Source organism: Alosa sapidissima, chromosome 2 (genome assembly GCF_018492685.1).
Source record: "Alosa sapidissima isolate fAloSap1 chromosome 2, fAloSap1.pri, whole genome shotgun sequence".
In the NCBI taxonomy this organism is placed as follows: Eukaryota; Metazoa; Chordata; class Actinopteri; order Clupeiformes; family Clupeidae; genus Alosa; species Alosa sapidissima.
In genome coordinates, this window is record NC_055958.1 from 16429264 (window position 1) to 16451983 (window position 22720).

Below are 22720 nucleotides of genomic sequence, written 5' to 3' on the forward strand. Positions count from 1 at the left end.
AATAATGAGCACATAATAATTCATTGAGAGATTCCAAGCCTGAGGAAAGTCAACAAAACGTGTTGTGATAGTACCTTGTACAAAACGGCGTGCTTTTTTGTCACAGCGAAGATAAGGAAGATGTTGTTTTCGGCCAGTTTCTCACCAAGAAGGGCTAGGGATGGGTAGTCCTGTAGGGGAAAAAAACACAACGAGTTCGACACGACCATGAAAGGTCATGTATCCTGCATGTACACACAATAGCCCTTTCCCAACTGAGCCTCTAGACATGGCAGGAAATGTACACAGGGAAGTCAATGGCCGTCTCCTTCACCCTATAATGTTTACATTAGCCATTTTAAACATACCAGCGCATACCACTTCAGGCCTAGTACATGCAGGAGTTTCATTCAAGTCAAACGATTTTCTTGAGCAATCGTGCAATGGTGCGTCTGTAGCGCCAACACATCATCAACTGTTGAGGGGAAGAGCATGGAAAATAAAGATGAGGGGGAAAGTGAAGGGAGTCCTCTTCTGCAGTTTCTAGCCAAAGTGAAATTATAAATTCCACGTAAGTAGCCCTCTAGGGAACACTTTCTTGAGCATGCATCCAAAAAAGCTTTAGACAAGCATGTGGAAAGTACTCCTTCGAATCCTACAAGAGATCTACTCAGATTGTTGAGGGGCACGCTAAATGTCTATCAGCACTGTTTGAGTGTTAGATAAAAGACATTTTTTGTCCTACAAATATGTTTATACAGTTAGTGTCTTGTGTTGAGAGTTACAGAGTAATTATCGTGCATATCCAAGCACACTGATTGAAATCAGGCCCTATCAATAGGTCTCTGCCTTAGTCGAAGTGAACAGCTGCTAATGAAGCCAACCACAACGTCAGGCCTGTTTGAGATCAGTGAGAGCAGCATCCTCACCGACTCTCCAGCAAGAAACAGACTGAGTGTGAGGAACAGGCTTTTGTTGACGTTACGGTTCATATGACTGGTTGAAAATGGGACGTGCTGCCCAGAGAAACGTCTGATAAATCTCCCAAGTATTGATCCAGGGCCAGCGTGTGTGTGTGTGTGTGTGTGTGTGTGTGTGTGTGTGTGTGTGTGTGTGGATGGAGGAGGGTAAACACAAGGTCTTCCATCTCCTATACAGTTTATGTCGTTCAGTGAGGCCAGGGAGGTTGCGGAGAGGACCGGAATGAACCAGAACAAAACATCGCTACTCAGTCGGCTGAATTCATTTTGCTATTGTACAGCGCATGACAGTGATCAAGTTATTATTACATTAGTGTTTTCCTGTCCCCTCAAGGGCCTCTGAAAAGGTCCTTTCATTCTCTGGCTATCAAGACAGCACTTACTTAGATAAATGTATGAATCACCAGCAAATAATCATGTTCAAACAAATATGGTTTTGTTGCTCACTGTTGGATGCTACAGAGATCAATAAATGTTTTCTCTAGTGTTGCCAAGAGCTTTTGCCAAGAGGTGGTGACACAAGGCCAAAGAGGAATGAGGTGAGATTCCAGTAGCCCAAATTGTTTAAGGAGTTTGTGTCTTCTCTGTGAAGTTAACCAAATAAGGAGGTTCGCATTCCAAACTAAACTGTCTGTGAGATTATGACCCACACAAGGTCCTCATGGATCCCTACCGACTTCAGCAGTGACAGGAATTCCATTGAAAAGTTTTTTTCAAAACTGCAAAACTGTGAGCAAGTAAATAGAGACATAACATTGTTGCAAGGGTGCTGTTTAACACTAAGGTTTAAGTAGTATCTTTGTGAAGAGGCCTCTCTAAATCTTGCATTCAGAGTTAAGTGATCTGGATGACTGTGCTGACAGGTCAGGGCACTATTTCTGCTTACCATCTTTGTGGAGGCGTCGTATTCATTGTTGTCGTCCAGGTGGCACATCCCATCGTGTGGCTGAACCAGGCCTCCTAGTTTGCCATCGAGAGCAAGATGGGGCACGTCATCCGTGGCAAACACGAGCAGGTGATAGGCCTCCTTCCTCCAACCGATCTGCTTCTGCAGAGAAAACACATGCACACCCACCAAGGCTTAGGGATTATGCTCTCAATTACAGTCTAGAGTCTTTTACGTTCTGAATTGCACAGTATACAGAGAACAACTACTAGGAGTGGTGCTTTAATCAGTTCACATTTCCTGGCACATTTTTAAGGGCTGACATTCTAACAGAAGACAGATTTCTCAAACAAAGTGATGAATAAACATACATTCACACAGTAGAACAAACGTCCCTGCCCTCACACAGTCTGCTAGCTGTTACTACTCTAATCAACCTACACCGCTCTACCGCAATTTAAAAATCGGTGGTGCGAGATTGTCAGCAAATGCTTCCTAAGTGCATCAGGCGGAATACAAACACCATTCAACAAACAAAAAGCCATTCCATACTTCTGAGCAGTCTCTGACTAATGCAGTCAAACTAAACAATCTTGACCTTTTTCCAACCACGTACGTGGGGAGAGAGTTACGGAAAGACTGGTGGAATACATACTATTCCAGTTGAGTAAGGTTATTAGACAAGAGGCGGTTTGGATGTTTTGGATAACACCACTGCAGCTCTGAAAAACAAAACAGGCTTTCTCTCGGCTCCCGAGAACCCCATCAGGTTCCCAGTCTACCAGGAGGACATGATGAGACCTGCCACAGATGGGCCCTCCTGTTTGTTCAGCTGGACTAATCCCTTGCTTCCTGTGCGGAGCCTGTGTCTTCTGTCCGACTGAAAATGGCTAACAGCCATCATCATTATCATCATCATCGTTGTTGTCATTATTATAAGCCCACAAGTTGTGGCACAAACATTGTCATGATTGACGTCACATCTCACCTTGCAAACGGCGGCCTGTAGGATGGCGTCGAAGCCGCCCTCTGGGGCATCCCTGTTGCGGGAGACCATCTGCTTCTGCACCTCCTCGTTGAAGCGATCCACCTTGTCCGTCAGCGAGAGGATGTGGCGGAACCCAAAGGAGGGCACACATGACGGGAACAGTTTGTATCTATGGTGACCGAGAGAGCGAGGAAAACAATTACAAAAAATTCAAGTGACTGTGGTTTGGTTTTTTTTCAGTGCAACTGTCTGTGCCACTAAAATTATTATGCGTCTTGAAACAGGTTATAAGGAGACTGTTGCTGCTCAATGAAAAACATCCTTTCCCATTATTAGCATGACACTGTAAGCCTAGCTGTAAACACACAAACAAATAAACAAACAAACACACACACACACAATATCCTCCATTCCTCATCAGAGGTGCACAGCTCAAGCATGAATGAATACTATTTGATTATATGAGACTGAATGCATTAGAGACATAACATGGGAGGCTTGCCATGAGGATGAGGAGCTGGGATCTGTAGGCCGCTGCAGTCATCTACCTTTTTAATGGCTTATTGCTGTGTGGCGCAGTGACTGCCTCACAGGCCAGGGCATAACCTAGTTGGGCACTGAGGCGTAATGGCAGTAGGTTGGCGCGGGGTTATCTAGCCCTGGAGGGGTGGGGGGTGGGGGTGGTGGGCTAGAGTACCGAGCTGCAGCTTTTTCCAGGCTGTTCTCTATTCACAGTGCATCACCACCAGCCCCCATGCACAAGCATCCGCATCGCTGACACGCAAGTCACTGTTGTGGCCAGAGGCCACCCTGATCCACTGACAGCAAAACAGGCTTGTGAGGCTGTGCATTTTGGATGGAGCACTCCAAACTAAGCTATCCTTTTCTGAGAAGAGGAACACAAAAGGGATGTTCTTCTTGAGGCAGCAAAAAAAATGTCTTGGAAATTTAGTATCACTTCTGATTCTTAATGCACACTTCATATCCTTACAATGTGGAAATGAAACTTCTAATCAGCTTGACTTGATGTGCATGCTGACAAATACTTGCAGAATCAACAAAGAGTAAAAGTTGTGAGAATAGGTAATGCCTCACAAATAGCTAGACAGGGAAGAATGATGGTTAGAAGAAAAACACTCAACGGATTCTACCCACCCTTGGCAAGGGTTGTCCCGATACTTGGGCGCCGTGTAAGAGAACGGGGAAAGGTTCTTGTCCACGAATGACCCAAAACCTAGCCGGAAGTTGCTGGTGAGTTTGCGCATTTCCTCTGCCAACTTGGTGCCCAGGTTGAGGATGGTGTCCAGGTCGTCCTTCATGGACAGCGAGAGGTCCATCAGGTAGTACAGATCCACTGGGTAGTCCTCCACCGGTCGCACCTGGACCTGGAATGAAGTCGGGTCACCTGGAAGACAACGTGACAATTGGAACCATAACTATCAGAATGTTGTCAAACACCGGCAGATAATAACTTCAAGCTGAATTTCAGCTTCTGTTGTCAACCTTGATCAAATCAAAGCCAAGTAATTCACTGATCCAGACCATTTCATGGACTTGCCACTTTTTCAAATAGGCACTTCCAGGCACAAAATAGACATTCATTTTTGCCAGGGCATAAAAAACAAGGATACTTGAAGGACAACTGCAATATGCGGCAGCCTTTGTGCTGGCAGACTCACGGTTATGGGACAGACACCAAGAGAGAGAGCATACCGGGCCGGAGGTTCAGAGAGATCCTTTGAGGCTGTATCTGGACAACATCAAACTGAGTCTGACCAGAGCTCTTGGAGCTCAGTGGTCTGCTCAGTTCGATGCTTGCTGTGCTGCTCGGGCTTTCAATGAATCTCACATCACAGCCACGCTTCTGCAGGTTCTGGCTCAGGTCACAGCGTGAGGTCAAAGTTCGTGTCATTCCAAAGTCCTATTTAAAATAATAACACTGTTAGTCATCATCATACATGGAGATAGATAGTGCCACACAAAGTTAGTGACAGAGGTAGTGTCACAGAAGAACCCTGAAAGAACCTAGGCCTTCCATGCATCTTAAGTAGTACAAGATTGTTATGGATGTTCATACAGCTAATTTCCCAAGATTTCGGTAGAGAAAGAAATTACCCAAGTCGGTTTTTTCAAATGGTACATCAGGTTCACAACGCAGTTCACATGCCACACTTACAATGCTGTGTTTATTTTGATGACCACGCGAATAAGAATGCATGTGCCTACCTCTTGAGCGCACCAGGCGCAGCTCGGGTGAATGAGGAGACATTCTTCGCAGGATGTGGCACTGCCACTTGTGCAAACATTAAGACCTGGATGGAAGAAATGAATAACACCATAGAAGCAGTCATACATAAGTACACTTGGAGCATTGATGCTTAAAATCAGCTAACCTACAGACTGTTTGGAGGAAACCCATCACAAAACCGGTAGCCTCAATCTGAAATAATAATGCTCCGAGTCTTGTGGTATGGACAGATAATAGACTAGAGGTAGCCTACTATTCAACCTAAGGTTTAATTAGTCTAGACACATTTTAAGCTCAGTATTTGAAATGTCATAGATTCCAGTTCCTAGTCGTGTTGCCGGAGATGAAGTTTTAAATCTTACCTTTAACACTGTAAATAAATACTTCGAACACAATCCAGGAAAAAGTAGAGCGAAACATGAGACTCCACATTTTTGCCTGTTTAAATAACTAGAATAAAATATTCGGATTTACGTCCAATATATGCGACAACGTGGTAGGATCCTCATCCAACAGGATAAGTCACATCAGGCATTCTCTCTGCCCTGTCGCTCTCTGGAGAACGCTGAACCCATCTCGGTGTCCATCCGCTCCGGCAAAGTAGGCTATTATAAATTCATCTTAGCAAAACGCAATGAAGAGCAAACATGTACAAAAGTGTGTCGTGGAAATAATTAACTGTATCGCCCACAAACTCTGGTTTTAAAAGTAATCCAAGTGATTTCAAAAAGGCTAGAGAGCTACCATGTTGCGGTTCGAAGAAACTCCGTTACAGTTGCCATTCTAAAAAGTAAACGCCGAGTTTGTATTATGCATGCAGTCTTTACAATTGTGCAATCCGTTCTTTCTTGGTAAGCTTCCCAAAGGAAAAATCGTCAATTCCGACAACGATTTTCCTCCATTCTATTCCTGTTGTCGCTCCCGAAGTTTGTGCACGGCTCTGCGCGTATCCACAGACTCCGCCCATAGGCGATGAGGGAGGGCAAGATAGACGAAAGCGGCACTTTAACCCTTTCATTTGTTTACCAGATTAGACAAACATGCTAAGAGGAGGCGTTACATAGGAAATGAGAGCATATTTCAATCACAGTCTAATTCAAATGAAAATGTGACAATGTAGCAGTTTTCCAAAATGTAGTAGGCTAGGCCCTACGGGCACGCTACAAATTAGGCTAGCCTAATCTACAGCCAAACAGAAACAATAATTGAATCACTTAAACGTTATAACAAGGCCGATTTTGCTGGCGAAGTGGGAAATACTATAATCTCTAAATGTATGTCACAAATGTACAGATGGACAAACCAACCATTTTAATTGGTTCCCAAGTAGCCTATAGCCAGTCTGCTGTTTCGCAAAGGTCACTTACCAGTCACGTGACAATTAACTTACAGACCACCTGTTGGGAAGTGATTGATTTGGGGTAATGTGGCATAAAGAAATGCGCAAAGTAGACTGCTCTAGGCCCTCAGAAAACAATGTCTTCAGGTGTTGACAACAAGGGTCACGTAAGTCCGAGCAGTGAGCACCAGCTGAGATCCACCCAAGCGTAAGCCGATTGTCACCTTTCAATACCCTTAGAGCAAAGGTGGACATTGGCTTTGACAAGAGAAGCAACTAGACAAAGCTGTAGCGTTTTTGTCACACTTTGACAGGCCTCTCTAGGAACCATACTTAACACATATAGCCTACCTAATCTTGACCTGGTAGTATAGGCTGTAGTTTTCTGTGGACATTGCTTGCACTGCAGATATGAGTAAACAGACAGTGCCATAAGGCTCAGATGGGGATCACCCCAAACCGAAATGTTTTTGTCCATCTCCATTTCCAACAGCTGGGTCCCCTGAATCAAATCAGGTCCTACATTCACCCATTTTATGCCTAGGCTACTTCAGACCAGACAGAACAAAGAAGTAAACAAATATTTTGGCGCCATCTAGTGACCAAATAGTGACATATTTTTAAGGTCCCTGCAGGTCTAGTCACACATCCCATTACTCCAAATAACTTAAAAATGTTATGTATGTTGCAGAATATGCATTTAGGATATTGTAAGGCCCGTCTTTTGCCCAAACCTTATGCATTTCTAAAGAATGCCTTTTGCATTCAATTTAGATGTGTGGATGCCTGTGTTTGATCTGTATTGTCTTAGCTGGCTATGGCCAAAGATCCCCAACACCCGCTCATGCATAAAGTGACCATTTGCTCCTAGTTCTGGCCCCTCTACTGAGAGATAACTCAGTCCTGGGCCTACTTGATGTCTTGTGGTGAGATAAGCCAACCTCATTATCATACAGTATTGCTCTGTAAATATGTGTTGTGAATAATACATTCATGTTTGGTCTTAAATTGATACTTGTAATGTGGGCAACAGTCTGATTATGGTTTTGGTACAATTGAATGTATCTGTGCATAGTTGTAGATTAAGAATTAAACTGTAGCATAAAGTTATGATATCCACCTGGGCCACACCCATCCACCTCAGACAACAAAGGCTCTGATGAGTCAGGGGTGGCCCCAAGTGAATGATAAAAGTGGAGGCTCTTGTCCTCCTGGGGCTCTTCTGTCTTCTTTCCCATCTTGGGGATTCTTTTCCCATCTTCTCTTCTTTTCCACCTTGGACCTCTTCTCTGGGTCTCTCTCTTTTCCTCTCTCTCTCTCTGTCTCCCTTTGTCTTTCTCTCTCTTTCTCTTTCTCTCCCCTTTTCTCTATCTCTGGGTTTGTATTGTTTTATCTGGTGTATCAGTTATCTCTAACTTGTCAAGTTTACCTCTGTGAATTGGTTAAGTTTCCTTTGTTACCATTTGCTACTTTGTTACAGTAGACTATGTGAGTTTACTCGTACATTCAACTGAAGTGATATGGGTTACATTTACCTTTAAGACTTAATGCCTATTAAATTGTTCATTTGCCTACCAATCGGATAACTTCAATTCTCGTAGTGTGCCATGCCATTCTCCTCCATAGCTGATAAACTAGTTACTTGGTAATTGATTGGTGATACAAATTATTAATCAAATGGAGTCAGATTAACGAGTATGTAATAACATCATTGCCATTTAACTCTTCACCCTACTTGTCCACACAAGCTCCTTCAAGTGAGGATATAGCTCGACGTCGCTATGTTTCCGAGGCTATATATATAATTTTCTGAGCGTCTTACAATATGCTTACATATCCTGGATACATGGGAATTCTGATAACACTCACAGTATAAAATGTACAATTTCTTTAATTTCAGTATTCTTCAAATTCAGAATGGTCCAGATAACAAAATATTGAAACATCAGAACAGTGTTTCTTGTGGAACAGTGTCTCATACGGAACAGTGGAACAGTTTTATGAGGAACATTGAAAGCTACAATTAACAGTAATGTTCGTCGGAGCCCCTTCCTAACCTTCTAGAGCGTTCCCACCCCTCTCTATCCAAACCACCCCTCACGGTGATACTGAGGCCTTGACAGTCAGGAGGTCAGAGGTCATCTCCACGATGGTGCGCAGCGGCAGGCCGCTGAGGGAGCCGCGGTGTTGGGCCCGGAGCTCCAGCAGCGCCTCCACAATCTTCTGCCGGGCCACCAGCGGGTGGCGCTCTGACAGCCGTCCCATCAGCGTGTCGAAGCTGCCCATGGCGGCAGCGTTGGTAGGCGGCTGCTGTGGCACATAGGTGCCAGTGGCTGTGGGCACGTCGCTGATGTTCACTAGTTTTTCTATGTGGCAGCGGCTTGGCTGGTAGGCAGAGACAAAAACAGATACAAGAGATCATTGGTGTCAGTATACGTGTGTGAAGAATGTTCCATATGCCCTAGAGCATTACACCAGAGACTTTCTAATGAGGAGATACAGCACTCAAAGAATCCTCCATAGAAATGCATGGGGTTAGTTCGTAACAGAAATATGGCAGTTGTCTACACATACATCCCACCCCTTCCTGTATGCCTTCCTATTCACTTGGATTGGCAAATAGCTGCCAGGAAACTGCCCAAAGTGCATTTCCAAGATGGCCGCCGAGTAGTGTTGTCACAATACCAAAATTATGACTTCGACACGATACCTGCCATAAATATCACGATGCTCGATACTTAAACGATACTACGGCGAAATCCTAAGATATCTGAAAAAGAAAGGACTCATACCTCCTCCAAGTGTATTGAGTCATTTGTGTTGAATTCGGTGCACTTTTGTAGTGTGCAGGTCAATTCCGGGTTCTAAACTTCCTACATAATTATTATTTTTTATAGTCAGTAAAATAGTAGGCCTACTTTGTGTGATGAAGTCCTTTATTGATTGTTATAGTTCATTTACATTGTGTTGTGTTTTGGCAATAAAGTAGCTTTAAATAGCCAAACTAGGCTAGATCAAGGTCAGTTTTGAAATTACTGCATGCTGCACTGAATGCTATGCAGAGGGGCCTAATCTTTAGGCCATCTGATGTACAGTATAGCCTAGGCTACCCTAGGCCTTCCCGTGTTCATGGGATTTCTTTGACAGTTGCAAAGGGAAAAATGTGAGGATAGTCTTCTTTGCGCCCAGTGTACAAGTACGACGTTACCACCACTCAGGTCTTCGTCAGATAGGCCTACACCATTACCTGTTGCAATATATCTGTGCGCATTCCTACATGACGTCTATTTCTTTGATAACATGATTTGCTACCACGTAACAATATTATTATTAGGACTCAACACGCTTTGGTGGTATTATATGCTGTGGGCTTTAATTAGCGCATTTCGGGTAGCCTATCCTACATCTGGGCAATAATTATTGAACAAATTGCAGTCTACATGCCATGACAAATATTACCAGTAGTACTGACCGAACATGAAATAGATTATTTACAAGTTATGATAATGTCATTCTGGCGTGAACATTGCGCTTTCATCACGTTAGCACCCTATGATTACAGCTCGTTATGTCTCATCAAAATGATTACAGCTCGTTATGTCTCGTCAAAATCAATTGATGAAGGAAGGTTCGCTTTATCCCAGAGAACCATACTCGTTTCACTTAAGCTAGACTAAAACAGAAGAGAATAACTTGGCACTAACCATGTAGTCGTGTTTTCTATAGCCTATTCCTTAACCTGTCGTTCTTTGAACTCTTTAAAAATGTTGGGATATGTCTTGGTGTTTAGCCAAGTTCCATGCGCAGCCTACTGCTTTTAAATGACTTTGAAACATATTTTACGAACGGGCCTCTGTGTACCTGATGGCTTGCCTTCAATATTCGCGATGTAGCCTATCTGAAATAGGCTAGTTCCAGATTTCACCTTTGTTTTATCCACAAGGCCGAGGACTGTCGGCAAAGAACTATGTTGACGTTGCCTGCGCACTCACTCACTCAGAGCTGCCTGCTGGACATGCCCACTTGCCTAGATGCGTGCAAGGAGCACTGAGAGCAGCAGTTCACACAGACACAGAACGTTATTATTTTAATAAAGTATCGATTCTAAAAACGTCGGAAATCGTATCGTTTTTTGCGTGAAGGCATCGTGATACCTTTTTAGTATCGATACATTGTGCAACACTACCGCTGAGTGGGGGGACTTGCCTATAAGGACTTTGATAATACTAATTTTGCTTGATCATTCTTTGCATCCACATGAAGCCTAAACCTTAGTTAATTTATGTGGTCCAATATCAGTAAGGAACACAGAAGAGGCTGCTTTCTCACTCACTTTGGGGGACATGTTGTATGGAGTGCTTGTCTTCACGGCCCCAGGCTTGGCCACGTCTCCTGAGGGTGCTGGTGTGGGGGCAGAGGGAGCGTGGGGCTTCTTGAAGGTGTGCTCCCCCTCAGGGCCTGCTGCAGGTAGTCTGCTGACGCGCCTCACCTGGACGGGCTGTCCGTGGATGGAGGTGCCGCTGAGCTCTCGCGCTGCCGCCGCGGCATTTTCAGGAGAGCTCACCGTCACTTTGCCACTCCTTTGAAAGAAGAGAGAAGGATCAGATACAATGCAGTTCGCAACTAAAGTGGACTAATACTGATGTTAAACCACTGAGTTCAGTTAAGATCAAGTTAATGGGCGTCAGCGGGATTATTTCAAACAGCAACATTTACCTGGAAGCGTTTGACATTGTGAAGCAAACTTCTCTGGGCTGGTATTTCTCAAATAGAAACAGCAGATCGTCCTGCAGAGGGAGAGAGGATTTAACTTGAGGCTTTGCTGACCTCTGGTGGTAGTAGATGAGCCATGCAGCCATTTGTTGATAGGAAACACTGGCAATTTACAGACAGTAAGAGGGAGCAGAGCGCCCTGTGTGAGGGCAAAGGGGGAAACAGACAAAGACAGAGAGAAAGAAAAATAAAGAGAGAGAAGGAGACAGAATAAGATTACCTCCGTTACATCTTGATGGAGGTCCGTGATGAAAACATCACAGCTGGAACTAATGTTCTTGCCGTCAACATCTGCCACTGTAACAGGAAGAGTGTCCATGAATCAAACAAGCGTAGATTAAACAATACTATTTGAAGCAGACCAACACAGACAATCGAACATTTTTCGCGTCTCTCACTCTCAATCGCTTTTCTCAGTCGGTCCTCTTTCAAGGTTTGGCCAGCAGCCCCAAGATCCTCCTCTGCATCGTACCAGGCCTCACTAACCTCACCACCACCTGTAGAGATGAGTATAAAGGAATCAAGTTCCTTAGAGTAGCTATGTCTTAAGCCCTTGCTTTTGCTTAGAGCACAACTCGCCAGGAGGCTTCAATATACATAATATCTGTAACACTTCAGTCAACACCATACAGATGGGATATTTCATGTTTGGATGTGGACTGCATCTCTTACCAGGTCTAGAGGAACCTGATTTCCTTTGAGTCTTCAGGGAGCCCACTTTGGAACTTTTAACACCGTGTGGCTTTGGATGGGCCTCTGCAGCCTTGCAGATTGCAATCTTTATAAAAATAAATATATGACATGAAAATACAAATCTAAAGAAGCAACATCGGTAACCTTAAAAAAACGTATATACAGCGGGGAAAACAAGTATTGAACACGTCAACATATTTTTCAGTAAGTATACTTCCAGTGAGGCTATTCGCATGAAATTTTCACCGGCTCATCCCGCATTCCTCTGTTGCTGAAGAAAAACATGTCAAAGCTTGTTGAAAGTTTGCTACACAACATTTGAACAATCCTATGAAATACTGAGAGAATGTATTCTGGTCAGGCAAGAGCAAAATTGAACTTTTCGGATGTCACACTACACACCATATTTGGAGGAGAAATGGCACTGTGCATCACCCTAAAAATACCCTACCAACAGTGAGGTTTGGAGGTGGTGGCGGCATCATGGTATGGGCTGTTTTTCAGTTGAAGGAATGATGAATGGAGTCGTTTTGTTCTGGGAGAATCTTTACATCCACCAGGATGATGAGGATGAGACATGGCTAGACATTCTAGCAGGACAATGATCCAAACCATTCAACAAAGGAAACTCTCAATTGCTTTCAGAGAAAGGAAATCAAGGCCCTGACTTCAATTAAATTGAACAGTTTTGGAAGTTAACTAAAGATCAAGATTCACAAGAGGGACCCCTGAAATCTTCAATATTAAAGGACTATCTGTTTAAAAGAATGGGCCAAACTCACACCAGAATACTGTGACTGATTAGTTTAGTCATACAGGAAATGCCTTGAAGCCGTCATTACGAATAAAGGCTTTTCCACAAAGTATTTAAGAAATTTCAGCAGGCGTGTTTAATACTTTTTTCCTGTGTCATTCCACTTTATTACACATAACATAATGGACTTTAATGTTTGAATTTTTTTATATGGGTGGATATTTTGAGTTAATACTAATGTCTGGTGAAAATGTCATGCAAATAGCCTCATTGGAAGTATACTTACTGAAAAAAAATGTTCAATACTTATAAAACGTGTTCAATATTTATTTTCCCCGCTGTATATAGTCTTGAGTATATTCTACATATGTGTAGAATTAACTCCATATATATTCTCAAACAGAATTATCGTAAACGTGCTAATTACCAACCATTTTGTTCGAAAATTCTAAAACAATGTTTTTAATAAAAAAACATTCTTCAACATAATTCTTTGGTAAAATATGTCTTGTCTTCACCGTGGGATAGTGAGAAACGTAATTTCGATCTCTTTGTATGTCTGGAACATGTGAAGAAATTGACAATAAAGCTGACTTTGACTTTGACTTTGACTAATACTTCAAAATAAGATTCAATAAATTAACCTTAATACATTTTTCAGTAGCCATAGGTGTGTAGATTTGAACAAAATCTAGTTTGGTTCTTACCGGGGCTTTTACTGCCTGAAATATCCGATTTTCTTTACCACGCTCGGAGTTTAGTGCTGGGCTGGTGGGTGCCTATTCCCAACCTTTCTCATGGGACATCAACGGCTAATCCGAGAATTCTCGTCGCAATTCAAAATTCCACTGGAGCTCCAACCGGATTTGTACATGCAGCTTTACAACACTGTTTACAGCTCTTCGAGTCACGGTAAAATGTAATTTTTGGTACATAGCTAATTTAGATACACTTATGGTGTGGGTGCTTGCGTTTCTTTAGGAATCCGCTGTCTTGGTTTGTATAGAAATGTAGCATAATCACACAATAAGCCTTTTTGTGCCATAAGGCTGAAGTGACAAAGGGTTAAGTGACACATACGAGGTAAGAGGTTGGACATACGGGACGGTTAGTAATATGTCACGTTCCGATACAATTTCAGTTTCTGGACTAAAACAACATACAGCAGAAGGGTATACTGCATGTGAAAATGGATAACCCAGAGAAGTAATAAGTATAGTATAAGTATTGATACTCTTTTGATCCCATGAGGGAAATTTGGTCTCTGCATTTATTCCATCCGTGAATTTGTGAAACACAGAGTAATACACACACAGTAAACACACAGCGAGGTGAAGCACACACTAACCCGGAGCAGTGAGCTGCCTGCTACAGCGGTGCTCGGGGAGCAGTGAGGGGTTAGGTGCCTTGCTCAAGGGCACTTCAACCGTGGATGTGGGCATGGGAGATCAGTGAGGGGTTAAGTGCCTTGCTCAAGGGCACTTCAGCCGTGGATGTGGGCATGGGAGAGCAGTGCTCAACCACTTCTTCCGCCCACATTTTTCCTACTGGTCGGGGATTAAACCGGCAACCCTCCGGTTTCAAGCACAAAGCCCTAACCAGTAGGCCACGGCTGCCCCCATGATATAGTAAATAATATAGTAAATAATAATACACAGTCAGGGGTTACCTGTGCTGGGGTGTACGGTGCCTCTATGTGGAGTCTCTGGGTGTCCACAGAGAGCGGGTTTAACTCATCCAGAGCAGCCCCTGAGAGCACCTGCCTCTTCAGCTGGATGTAATCCTGCTCCAGGGCCCGCAGAGTCTCAGCTAAGCTCTCGGGGACCCCACCAGTGCTTCAAGGAGGCAAAAGGTCATTGAGGCTAATCATTTGGGATGCAACTTTGTTCTGTGAGGTTCTGCAAGGTTTTTCTTCAAATATATTTTTCTCTGTATGTTTTCCCCCTTGGAAAGGTTGGTGCAAATGTCACCGTCATGTCTTCCACCAGCAATCCAGCAGTTTATGAAAAGGAGTTTAATTAACAGAAAAGAATGAAGTAACCTGTCCTCTAGACATACTCAGATGACATATTACAAAGGCAGGCCCCTAACTTTACCTTTACCGACATTAATTAACTAATCAGAAATCTCAAATCAACCACGCACTGAGAGTCTCACCATTGCAGCTGGCTCTCCCCCTGTACCGAGGTGTAGTATCTCCTCCAGCAGTGATCCTGGCACATGGAGTACTGCAGAGCCAACAGCTTCAGCTCTGCCTGCTGCAGCCTCTGACCACACTCACACCCACTGAAGAACATTACACAAGCAAAAAGACAAATGTTCATGGATAAATATGTACTATAGCTATTGAGGCCTTCAGATAAGAAGCAAACAGTATATTACCATTTTGTGTTGTTGGATTTCAGCTGACTGGCCTTCAGCTGCTCCAGTTTCTCTTCCACTGACTTCAGTCTCAAAAACTCCTATGGGACATATAGGGATCCTAATTTACATGATGGGCTATGTGCAAAGTCTTCAGTCTAACTAGAACTAATTTAACAACTATTCAAAATCCATTTGCTAATATAACATCATGGGTAAGACCTTTACTACAAACACTGATGAGTGAGCTCAATGCTCCTACATGTCACACAGTAGCTATAGTTCATGCATGAGGAATTTGCACTTTGCCAGCCATTTAAATTAGGGCCCAAAAATAATTCAGTGGAAATGCATGGATTCCAGTTGCTGCTACTGGAAGCAACTGGAATCCATGCATTTCCACAGAATTATTTTTGGAATCTGATCCCTTATCATACCTGTTCATTCGTACTCATCGCTCGACTTTTCGTGACTAAATTTAAGATGGTGGCGAACGGTAAACTTCATGAAGGTACTGTCTGTAAAAATCGTCTTGTAAATAAACTACCAGTGCTTTTTCAAAGTTCTCAATGTCTCGTTTTAAATGTCAAGGCCCTCGGAAGTCTACCAATGAAGCATGGAGCTACTTTCAGCCTCGTAAATGGTGTAAAACAGTGATTTATTTGCATGGCTAGGCTGATGCCCGGGGCACCACAACGAAACACTGTTGGTAGCATTGGCTAACTAGCGCCAGATTTCTAAGTGCAGGGGACAGGCCAAGATGAGCTATGAGACATACGTTCACACTCGGTATCATGTTTCAACACACTTTAGGTCAATATCACACCGGAATTCTCCTTTAATGTCTGAAGTTAAAATTTAGATCCAGAAATGGGGCCCAGGTTGAAGAACCATGGAGTTCCCCTTAAAGGGAGACCATCATAGAGTACCTTAGTAAGGTAATCGAGATCTGCTAAGTGGACCTCCGTGATGACACTCTTGTCAGCAGTGGAGGCCTGTGAGGTCTGGGTGTCTTGATCAAAGCACATGGGAGAGTCCATCTCAGTGGAGGCCTGTGAGGTCTGGGTGTCTTGATCAAAGCACATGGGAGAGTCCATCTCAGTGGAGGCGTCCGTGGTGCTTGGGGCGGCTACACACTCCTGCGTAGACGTGAAACGGGCTCGGAAGTCGCCACTGGCATCTACCATCTGGTTCACAGTGGCAGGAGCAGCTGATACTGGCAGTAGGACTCCAGACTTGTCTGGACTGATCGACACGAAGGACTCGGCCATTGACTGCTCGTCTCTAGATGGGGTTTGCGGACTCCTTTCTATGTCCAGCTTCACGGGCAGATCCACATGTGGTTTCTGAGATGGGGGAGCATGGGGTTTCTCTGGAGTGACTGAGCAGTTGAGCCACGGCTCAGAGTTGACAGACTCCTCCATGATGCTATGAAACTCGTCTCGGGGTTTGTTATTCCGCAGGTTTTCATCAGCGGTCGCATCAAGGTTTGTCCACTCAGAGGGGCAGCTGTGGCAGGACACTGAGACATCAGACAGGCACAACCCAGCACTTGATGTAGTCAGACCGCTCTCTGTGCACTCAGTGCTGCCCCTTGTGGCCATGAACGAGTCAACATCATCCTTCTCGGCGGACAGGCTGGTGTTTTCCATCAAGTTTGCTGACGTCTGGTCAAACATGGTGCTGTTGAAGCTGTAGTACTCAGGGGGCATCTCTTGCGCCAGATCCAGATAGCTCCTGTTGTCTGTAACCCTCCTGAACGGATCTTGGTGGACAGGGTAAGCTGGAGGGGCACTACCCTGGGTCATCTTGCTGTGGCGCTCCAGCTCCACATCCAGGGAGAAGCTCGCCTGTGCTGATGTGTCTTTGAATGCACTTGCAGTTACATTCTGAACGCTGCTTCGACCCTCTCGCCACTCCTTGGAGAAACGTGGTGCCTGGGGGCATTCGCCTCCTCTTGGGCCAGAAGAGGTCAGTGAAGTGTGGCTGTCGTCAAAAGCTGACTGGAAGCTGTCCTGAGCCACCTGGTGGTCACCAGGAGCACCATGGCTGTTGACACCCCAGACCCCAAGGCCGTTTCTGCTTGGCATATTTTGCTCCTCTTTTGGATTGCTTTGCTTTGCAGCAGGCTCTTGCTTTTGTCCTATGCAAGACAAAACATTAAATCAAGTCACAGAATCAAAATTGACATTTCAACACAAACAAAAGGGAAGCAGTAGCTTTATAACCTGTTAAGTACGTACTCTCATCGACCACTGGTTGAGGGACAAAACAGGTTCTGCATACTTCAGACCCTGAACGACAACTTGTCCCACACTTTTTACACTGAGACATCCCATAAAATGTTGGCATTCTGGATCTGTTTGTTAAAAACACATGGCAAGAGGTGAATTGCATTTTGCACAAAACTTAACTCCACATAACAAATAGTGTTGCATAGTCCTTTCAACTTGACAAACAAATGTGCGTTCCTTAGGCACAAAAAGGGAAAGAAAACGTTTCAAAGTTGACATTTTGAAGGACACTACACTTAAGTACGATACTACACTTAAGTACGATACATTTTCATGACGACTTGCATTGATTTTGAATGTTTACACCGAATGTTTAAATGTTTACACCATTTTAGCAGTACTGATACTAAAGAATGGTAATTTATTCAGGTTTTAATAAAAGTCATATTTCTTATTAGTTTTCAAAAAATTAAAAGTTCCATATTCTGCCTTCCAGGCCTATTCTATTACTCCACTATTAGTTGACCAACAACATTAGCTACCACTGACATTTCACATCTCTTACTGATGTTTAAGGTTTCTGCAATTGCATAATTTCAGTACTGGTATTGAGATACTTAGGCATGGTATTGTATGGAAATCATAACTTTGGCATCATGATAGCTAATAACAAGTGGCATTAAAAACAAAACACAAAGAAGGCAAGAGGGACATACTTGTTTAATTCTGACGACATTGTGATAGCTGCTCTTCTTATCTGTGCTGAAGAGAAAGAAGAGATTTAAAACAAATTCATAGGGACTGTGTAAGGCATAAAGTGCAGAGGAAATCACCAATCTTATGCAATTGCTGTATAAAAAGCAACAACTCACGTTTTACATGGACTATTCCTATGTGCTGTGCTATGTCAAGAGCAGGATGCTTCCGAATAAACTGATGAAAACCTCCCTCGTCTGCCAAAGGGGGGGAAAAAAGTTGGACTTATTAACATAACACATATTCTTAAGTCAAAAAGTAGTATACATCGCACACTGGAGGGTATATTTTGCTGACTTTATTTGGCGTGAAAAACGCGTTTCGTAATTTGCCTGATGAAGCAAATTGCGAAATGCGCTGTTCACGCCAAATAAAGTCAGCAAAATATACCCTCCAGTGTGCGATGTATACTACTTTTTGACTTTTCAATAGTTATACTGCACACCATCAGCACCTGGAGCAAAAAGGGCTGTGCACAGAGATTTTGACCTTTGATAACACATATTCTTGTTGAGATGTGAATAGCAGTCTTGTCAGTTGTCAACCATATGGTATTTCATTTTGTCAAATATTATCCCATATAACCTAAAACCCCATTCAATTAAGTAAACATTAATTTATTTGAATTACCTTGGATTATTTTCCTATCTTCATCTGACAGACTGGAGTACCACGCCAGCAGCCTCTCGTCTTCTAGCTCCAGACTATATGAAGAGTTCACCAAATCAAACAAAGACCTGAAGAAAAACACAGAATTCTCCCCTTCAGAACAAAGTAAATGCATATCAGTTCATGCAAAGGTATGTCAAGCCTGTGTGTTCTATGCCTTCTACCTGGAGGACTGTGTTATTACTGACAGACCTTACTGACCTTTATGGGGTGACCGTGAATTAGACATACCTGCAGAGCATGAACTTCTTAGCCACATTTATAGACAAGTAGGGATACTTGCTGAGACCTGTAGAAGCTTAAAGAATTATGATTAACAGTGACGTTATTATTAAATATATTTAACTTGTGACCTAGTCCTACACATTTCCATCACATGTCATGCAACAGACACCTGCACTGTACCTCCAATTGTATATCCAATAGGTTATGTTGCTGAGTGTCACTGTGCTTTTCACAGATTTTACTATAACACCTTTGACCACAATAACATACAATGTGATCATTGGGTGGCCACTCCTAATGGCCAGTCAACTTACCACGGTCACCATGGTAGAGGCTATGAAATGGAATCAACTGCCACGTTATCCCTGCGGCATAAGAATCTGGTTGTGGCATCGCAGGGGGCCACCACATGTTGGGTAACGTTTTCGGTAGTGCGCTGCTAAGTTAAGACCAAAGGTTTAAATGGACAAACGAAGGACTTTGCTATTTGTTCTTAAGTCTTACTTGTAACATTATTAGAAGAAATCGGACATAAGTTACCTTTTTTGAGCATAAAAGCTGGTCTGTGAATTAGCCGTGCACGACCGACACGTTGGAGGGTATTTTAGCAGCGGCATTCTCCAGTGCGAGCTAAACGACTATCTGGCTCCAGGGTTGCCAGATTGGGCAATTGGGCGGTTTTGCAATCTATTTTGCGGGCAAAAATGGGTTTGGGCGGGTGTATAAAAATTGGGCTGGTTTCGGATCAGTTCGGCGGGTTTTTGTAGCCGAAACAAAGGCACTTCAGACCCTTCTTCCAGCGACCGTCTCTGGTCAGCAGGCAGCAGTCTCTCACTCACTCACTCACTCACCCTCTGGCTGACGTGCCCCCCTAAACTCACAACAGACACTCTCAGCTCACGTCACCTTATGTATCGAAACATGCATTCTAATAGTGCATGGTATTTCCATAACCGCGAGATATGCGCTTCACAATGACCGCAATTAGTTGTTAGATATTAACAGCAGACAGTAAAGCCCAGCAGTAATTTATCCAAATTAACACATATTTCAAGTACCATTCATGATGTTGTCAAATATTGAAGTTGTGGGAATTTTAAGCTGTATGTTTCTTTCGTCCCCCATGTCGTTTCATTTATCCCGGTCTGGAGGGACGAATGAAACAAAACGCATGTTCGATTTCTCCTTAAATAAATCCTGAATGGTTTTGTTCAGAGCTGAAAATGCAACTGTATTTGACAGAGGACCGATGTAGTTTGCTTGTGACAAAATATTAGCTTTCAGTGTTTTACGATGTCTTTGTAAATTACGTTTAATTAAAAAGTGTTTCAGTCCGGTTCTCCCCTACTCTGGCGCAGACCGCCATTCAAACACACAGCTCGCGGGGTTTTCAAACTTAGCTAGCTGACTGACAATGTCAATATGCCAAAGTGGGCAAAGAGCATTTTGTCATTACAGTCAATCTCTTCATGAGTGTGCACACTGCTGAAAGATTACCTACGAGACAGGATGGACTTACCCCTTCTTTCAGGGTTGATGGATGTGCGCAGGTCTTGCGCGAATGGCTTGACATAGGACTACGGCCCACGTTCCGTCCAGCCCGACAGTTGTTGAGGAAGTTTGACAAAGCCTAGGCCTACTAGAACTTTTTAATTATTTTTAGGCCTAATAACAATTGCTCAAAGCGATTTTCACGAAGGGCCTAGGGCCATAGGCCTATGTTTTTTGTGTAGAGATGGCCCATGCATGAACGTTCTGCTTCTGCAAAGAGCGCACTGACACCCCTGTTCGTTCAACGCGACTTTCATGAAAACTAGGATTAACTGCCTGTCAGGTAGGCCTACTAATTGTTCTAAATTACAGGTGTCAAACTCAAGTTTGCCTTTAGCCTATATCTGGCGTATGAAAATATTTTTTGCGTGTAGTTGCCATGCATGGACGCACTGCTTCTGCAAATAGCGCACTGACACTGTCCTAATAGCCTATTCAGTGCGATTTTCATGAAAACTCTAGGCCTAACTGCCTGTCTCAGGGAATATATAGCGCCTAGGTAGGCTATTAATTAATTGTTCTAAATCACAGCTGTCAGACTCAAGTTTAACTCAAGCCTTTAGCCTACATTTGGGGTAGGCCTATGAAAATATTTTTTGTGTAGCCTACAGTTGGCCCACCAGTTATGAACGCACTGCCTCTGCAAAGAGTCGACACCCCTGTTCTATAATCAATGCGATTTTCATCTAATGTTATACATGAATATGCATGTGTCATGTTGCTATTATAAATAATTGAAATGTTGTGCATTAGGCTATTTTGTATGTTCATATATCCACTCAATGTTTTTATGTTAGGCTAGCCTACTGAATGCTTTTGTTCCAAGCGTCTATTGACACTAAACAGACAGATTAATAGTCTATGTTTAGCCTATTGCATTATTTTCCGTAACATAAGCTTATAGAATATTAGTCTGACGTCCGTGTAGCCTACTTTTGCGTTCATTTGATTGAATATTGTTTCTGAAATTGGATAGGCTAAGTCGAAAAATGGGTCATTTTAAAGCTTGTTAATGATTTCAATGTGTTTAAATGAGAAACAAGCAAAAGCAAATTTGGGCGGTTTTTTGTGCATTCTCGCGGTTTTTGACGAGGTTTTGGGCTGGAAAACCTTCCTGGCATCTGGCAACACTGTCTGACACGACAGAGACACGTGTGTAGGCTATGTGTAGCGCAGGAAAACTCGCGTCAGAACATTCAATATTCGTGATTCACATATCTGCTCAAATCAGCCAAGGTACAAGCGAGCCATCACGTCAGCTCAACTGGCAACCCACCACCCTGAACGCAGCTAACATACATTCACGATCTATTTATCATGATAAAAGAGCATCAGCATAAATAATATACATTCCCATTACATTGTGAAATGTCCAACCAATTATTAAGGAATAAGATGAACTTACACTCAGTTGACATGTGTAATTAACGTTAGCTACCTTACTAGTCCATGCTAAGTTAGAGATAACGTTAATGAAGTTAACGTTATCTAAGTTTACAGGTCATAACTTAGAGAGCTTATCTTCAACTGATGACCAAAGCGGGAACTAATATTTGACTTTTAATAGATATCTTATACATATTTATCTATATAATCAGACTAATTCCATCATTTATGTTAGTCACTTTTTATCCAGGTGTGTTAACGTTTGGCCTGTCTCGTTAGGTCTGTAACTAGCTTCTATAACTTAGCATTGTACTTGTAGCAAAAAGATAATGTGAAATCATTTCCACAGTATTGCTGGCTAACATTAGCTAGTTGTCCAACATAAACAACTGTGTGGGTCGATTACACGTTAAGAAAGAATTAATCATTTACCTTCAACAAACTGATGTTTCCAAATTGATGAATAACTTGCTAGCTGCAATCTCATTACTAGATCGCGTTTAGTAGTAATGACACTACCTATCCACTAGAGGGTAATGTACACAAAGTTTAAAATAGTTAGCTTCTATGAATGTAACAACCATTCATTTGAAGGTTGGCTGGCTGCTTGGCCTGCTGTTGCAACTAACTCCCTAATTTAGTTTGTGGTCAGTCATTTTAATTGTATTATTTTTTCAAGTGGTACATAAAATCCACATATATTAGTCATCTATGGTGATTATTCCAGCTCCTAATGTTGAATGCTCAGGAAAAATTATGCATTGGGGTTTATTTGCAGTTTTCAAATAAAAACACAATTGAAAGCATAGCTGCAGACACTAGTACTTTGAACTTAAGCCTGACTTTTCAGAGTGCAAAGGAATGGGCTCATATGCCCTCTTCGTTGACCTAATTCCTA

General features: G+C 42.9%; 2 protein-coding genes across 15 annotated transcripts in view; both read right to left on the reverse strand.

The window, feature by feature from the left end:
- The window catches only part of itgb5 (integrin, beta 5), a 45963-nt gene extending 39061 nt beyond the window's left edge, over positions 1 to 6902 (reverse strand). Inside the window, exons 1-7 of one of the 3 annotated variants that reach the window (XM_042084661.1) lie at positions 6772 to 6902; positions 5060 to 5145; positions 4547 to 4754; positions 3989 to 4238; positions 2834 to 3002; positions 1846 to 2007; positions 75 to 170 (exon numbers count right to left, since the gene is read on the reverse strand). In XM_042084661.1, coding sequence (XP_041940595.1) covers positions 75 to 170; positions 1846 to 2007; positions 2834 to 3002; positions 3989 to 4238; positions 4547 to 4754; positions 5060 to 5145; positions 6772 to 6898 — 1098 coding nt within the window. In that variant the 5' untranslated portion in view covers positions 6899 to 6902. Of the gene's footprint in view, positions 1 to 74; positions 171 to 1845; positions 2008 to 2833; positions 3003 to 3988; positions 4239 to 4546; positions 4755 to 5059; positions 5146 to 5443; positions 6413 to 6448; positions 6658 to 6771 lie in introns of those variants that run through there. The other 2 variants (XM_042084664.1, XM_042084662.1) reach the window with 2 other exon arrangements.
- Positions 6903 to 7858: 956 nt separating this feature from the next.
- Positions 7859 to 22383, reverse strand: rbm44 (RNA binding motif protein 44). 12 transcript variants are annotated; one of them, XM_042084121.1, is made up of 18 exons: positions 21572 to 21732; positions 19426 to 19534; positions 19200 to 19324; positions 18892 to 18958; positions 18622 to 18695; positions 18108 to 18188; positions 17952 to 17997; positions 17230 to 17360; positions 15931 to 17144; positions 15023 to 15102; positions 14798 to 14926; positions 14310 to 14475; positions 11866 to 11971; positions 11592 to 11690; positions 11414 to 11490; positions 11137 to 11207; positions 10754 to 11000; positions 7859 to 8805 (listed from the first exon to the last, which is right to left on the reverse strand). In XM_042084121.1, the coding sequence occupies exons 2-18, from the start codon at positions 19500 to 19502 to the stop codon at positions 8518 to 8520; spliced, it is 3078 nt and encodes a 1025-aa protein (XP_041940055.1). In that variant the 5' UTR covers positions 19503 to 19534; positions 21572 to 21732; the 3' UTR covers positions 7859 to 8517. The 12 variants fall into 12 exon arrangements, with proteins under 12 accessions (XP_041940055.1, XP_041940053.1, XP_041940051.1 ...); XM_042084119.1 differs by having other exon boundaries at positions 18622 to 18728; positions 18892 to 18949; positions 21572 to 21731; XM_042084117.1 differs by having other exon boundaries at positions 18622 to 18728; positions 21572 to 21731.
- Between the last annotated feature and the right edge of the window lie 337 nt (positions 22384 to 22720).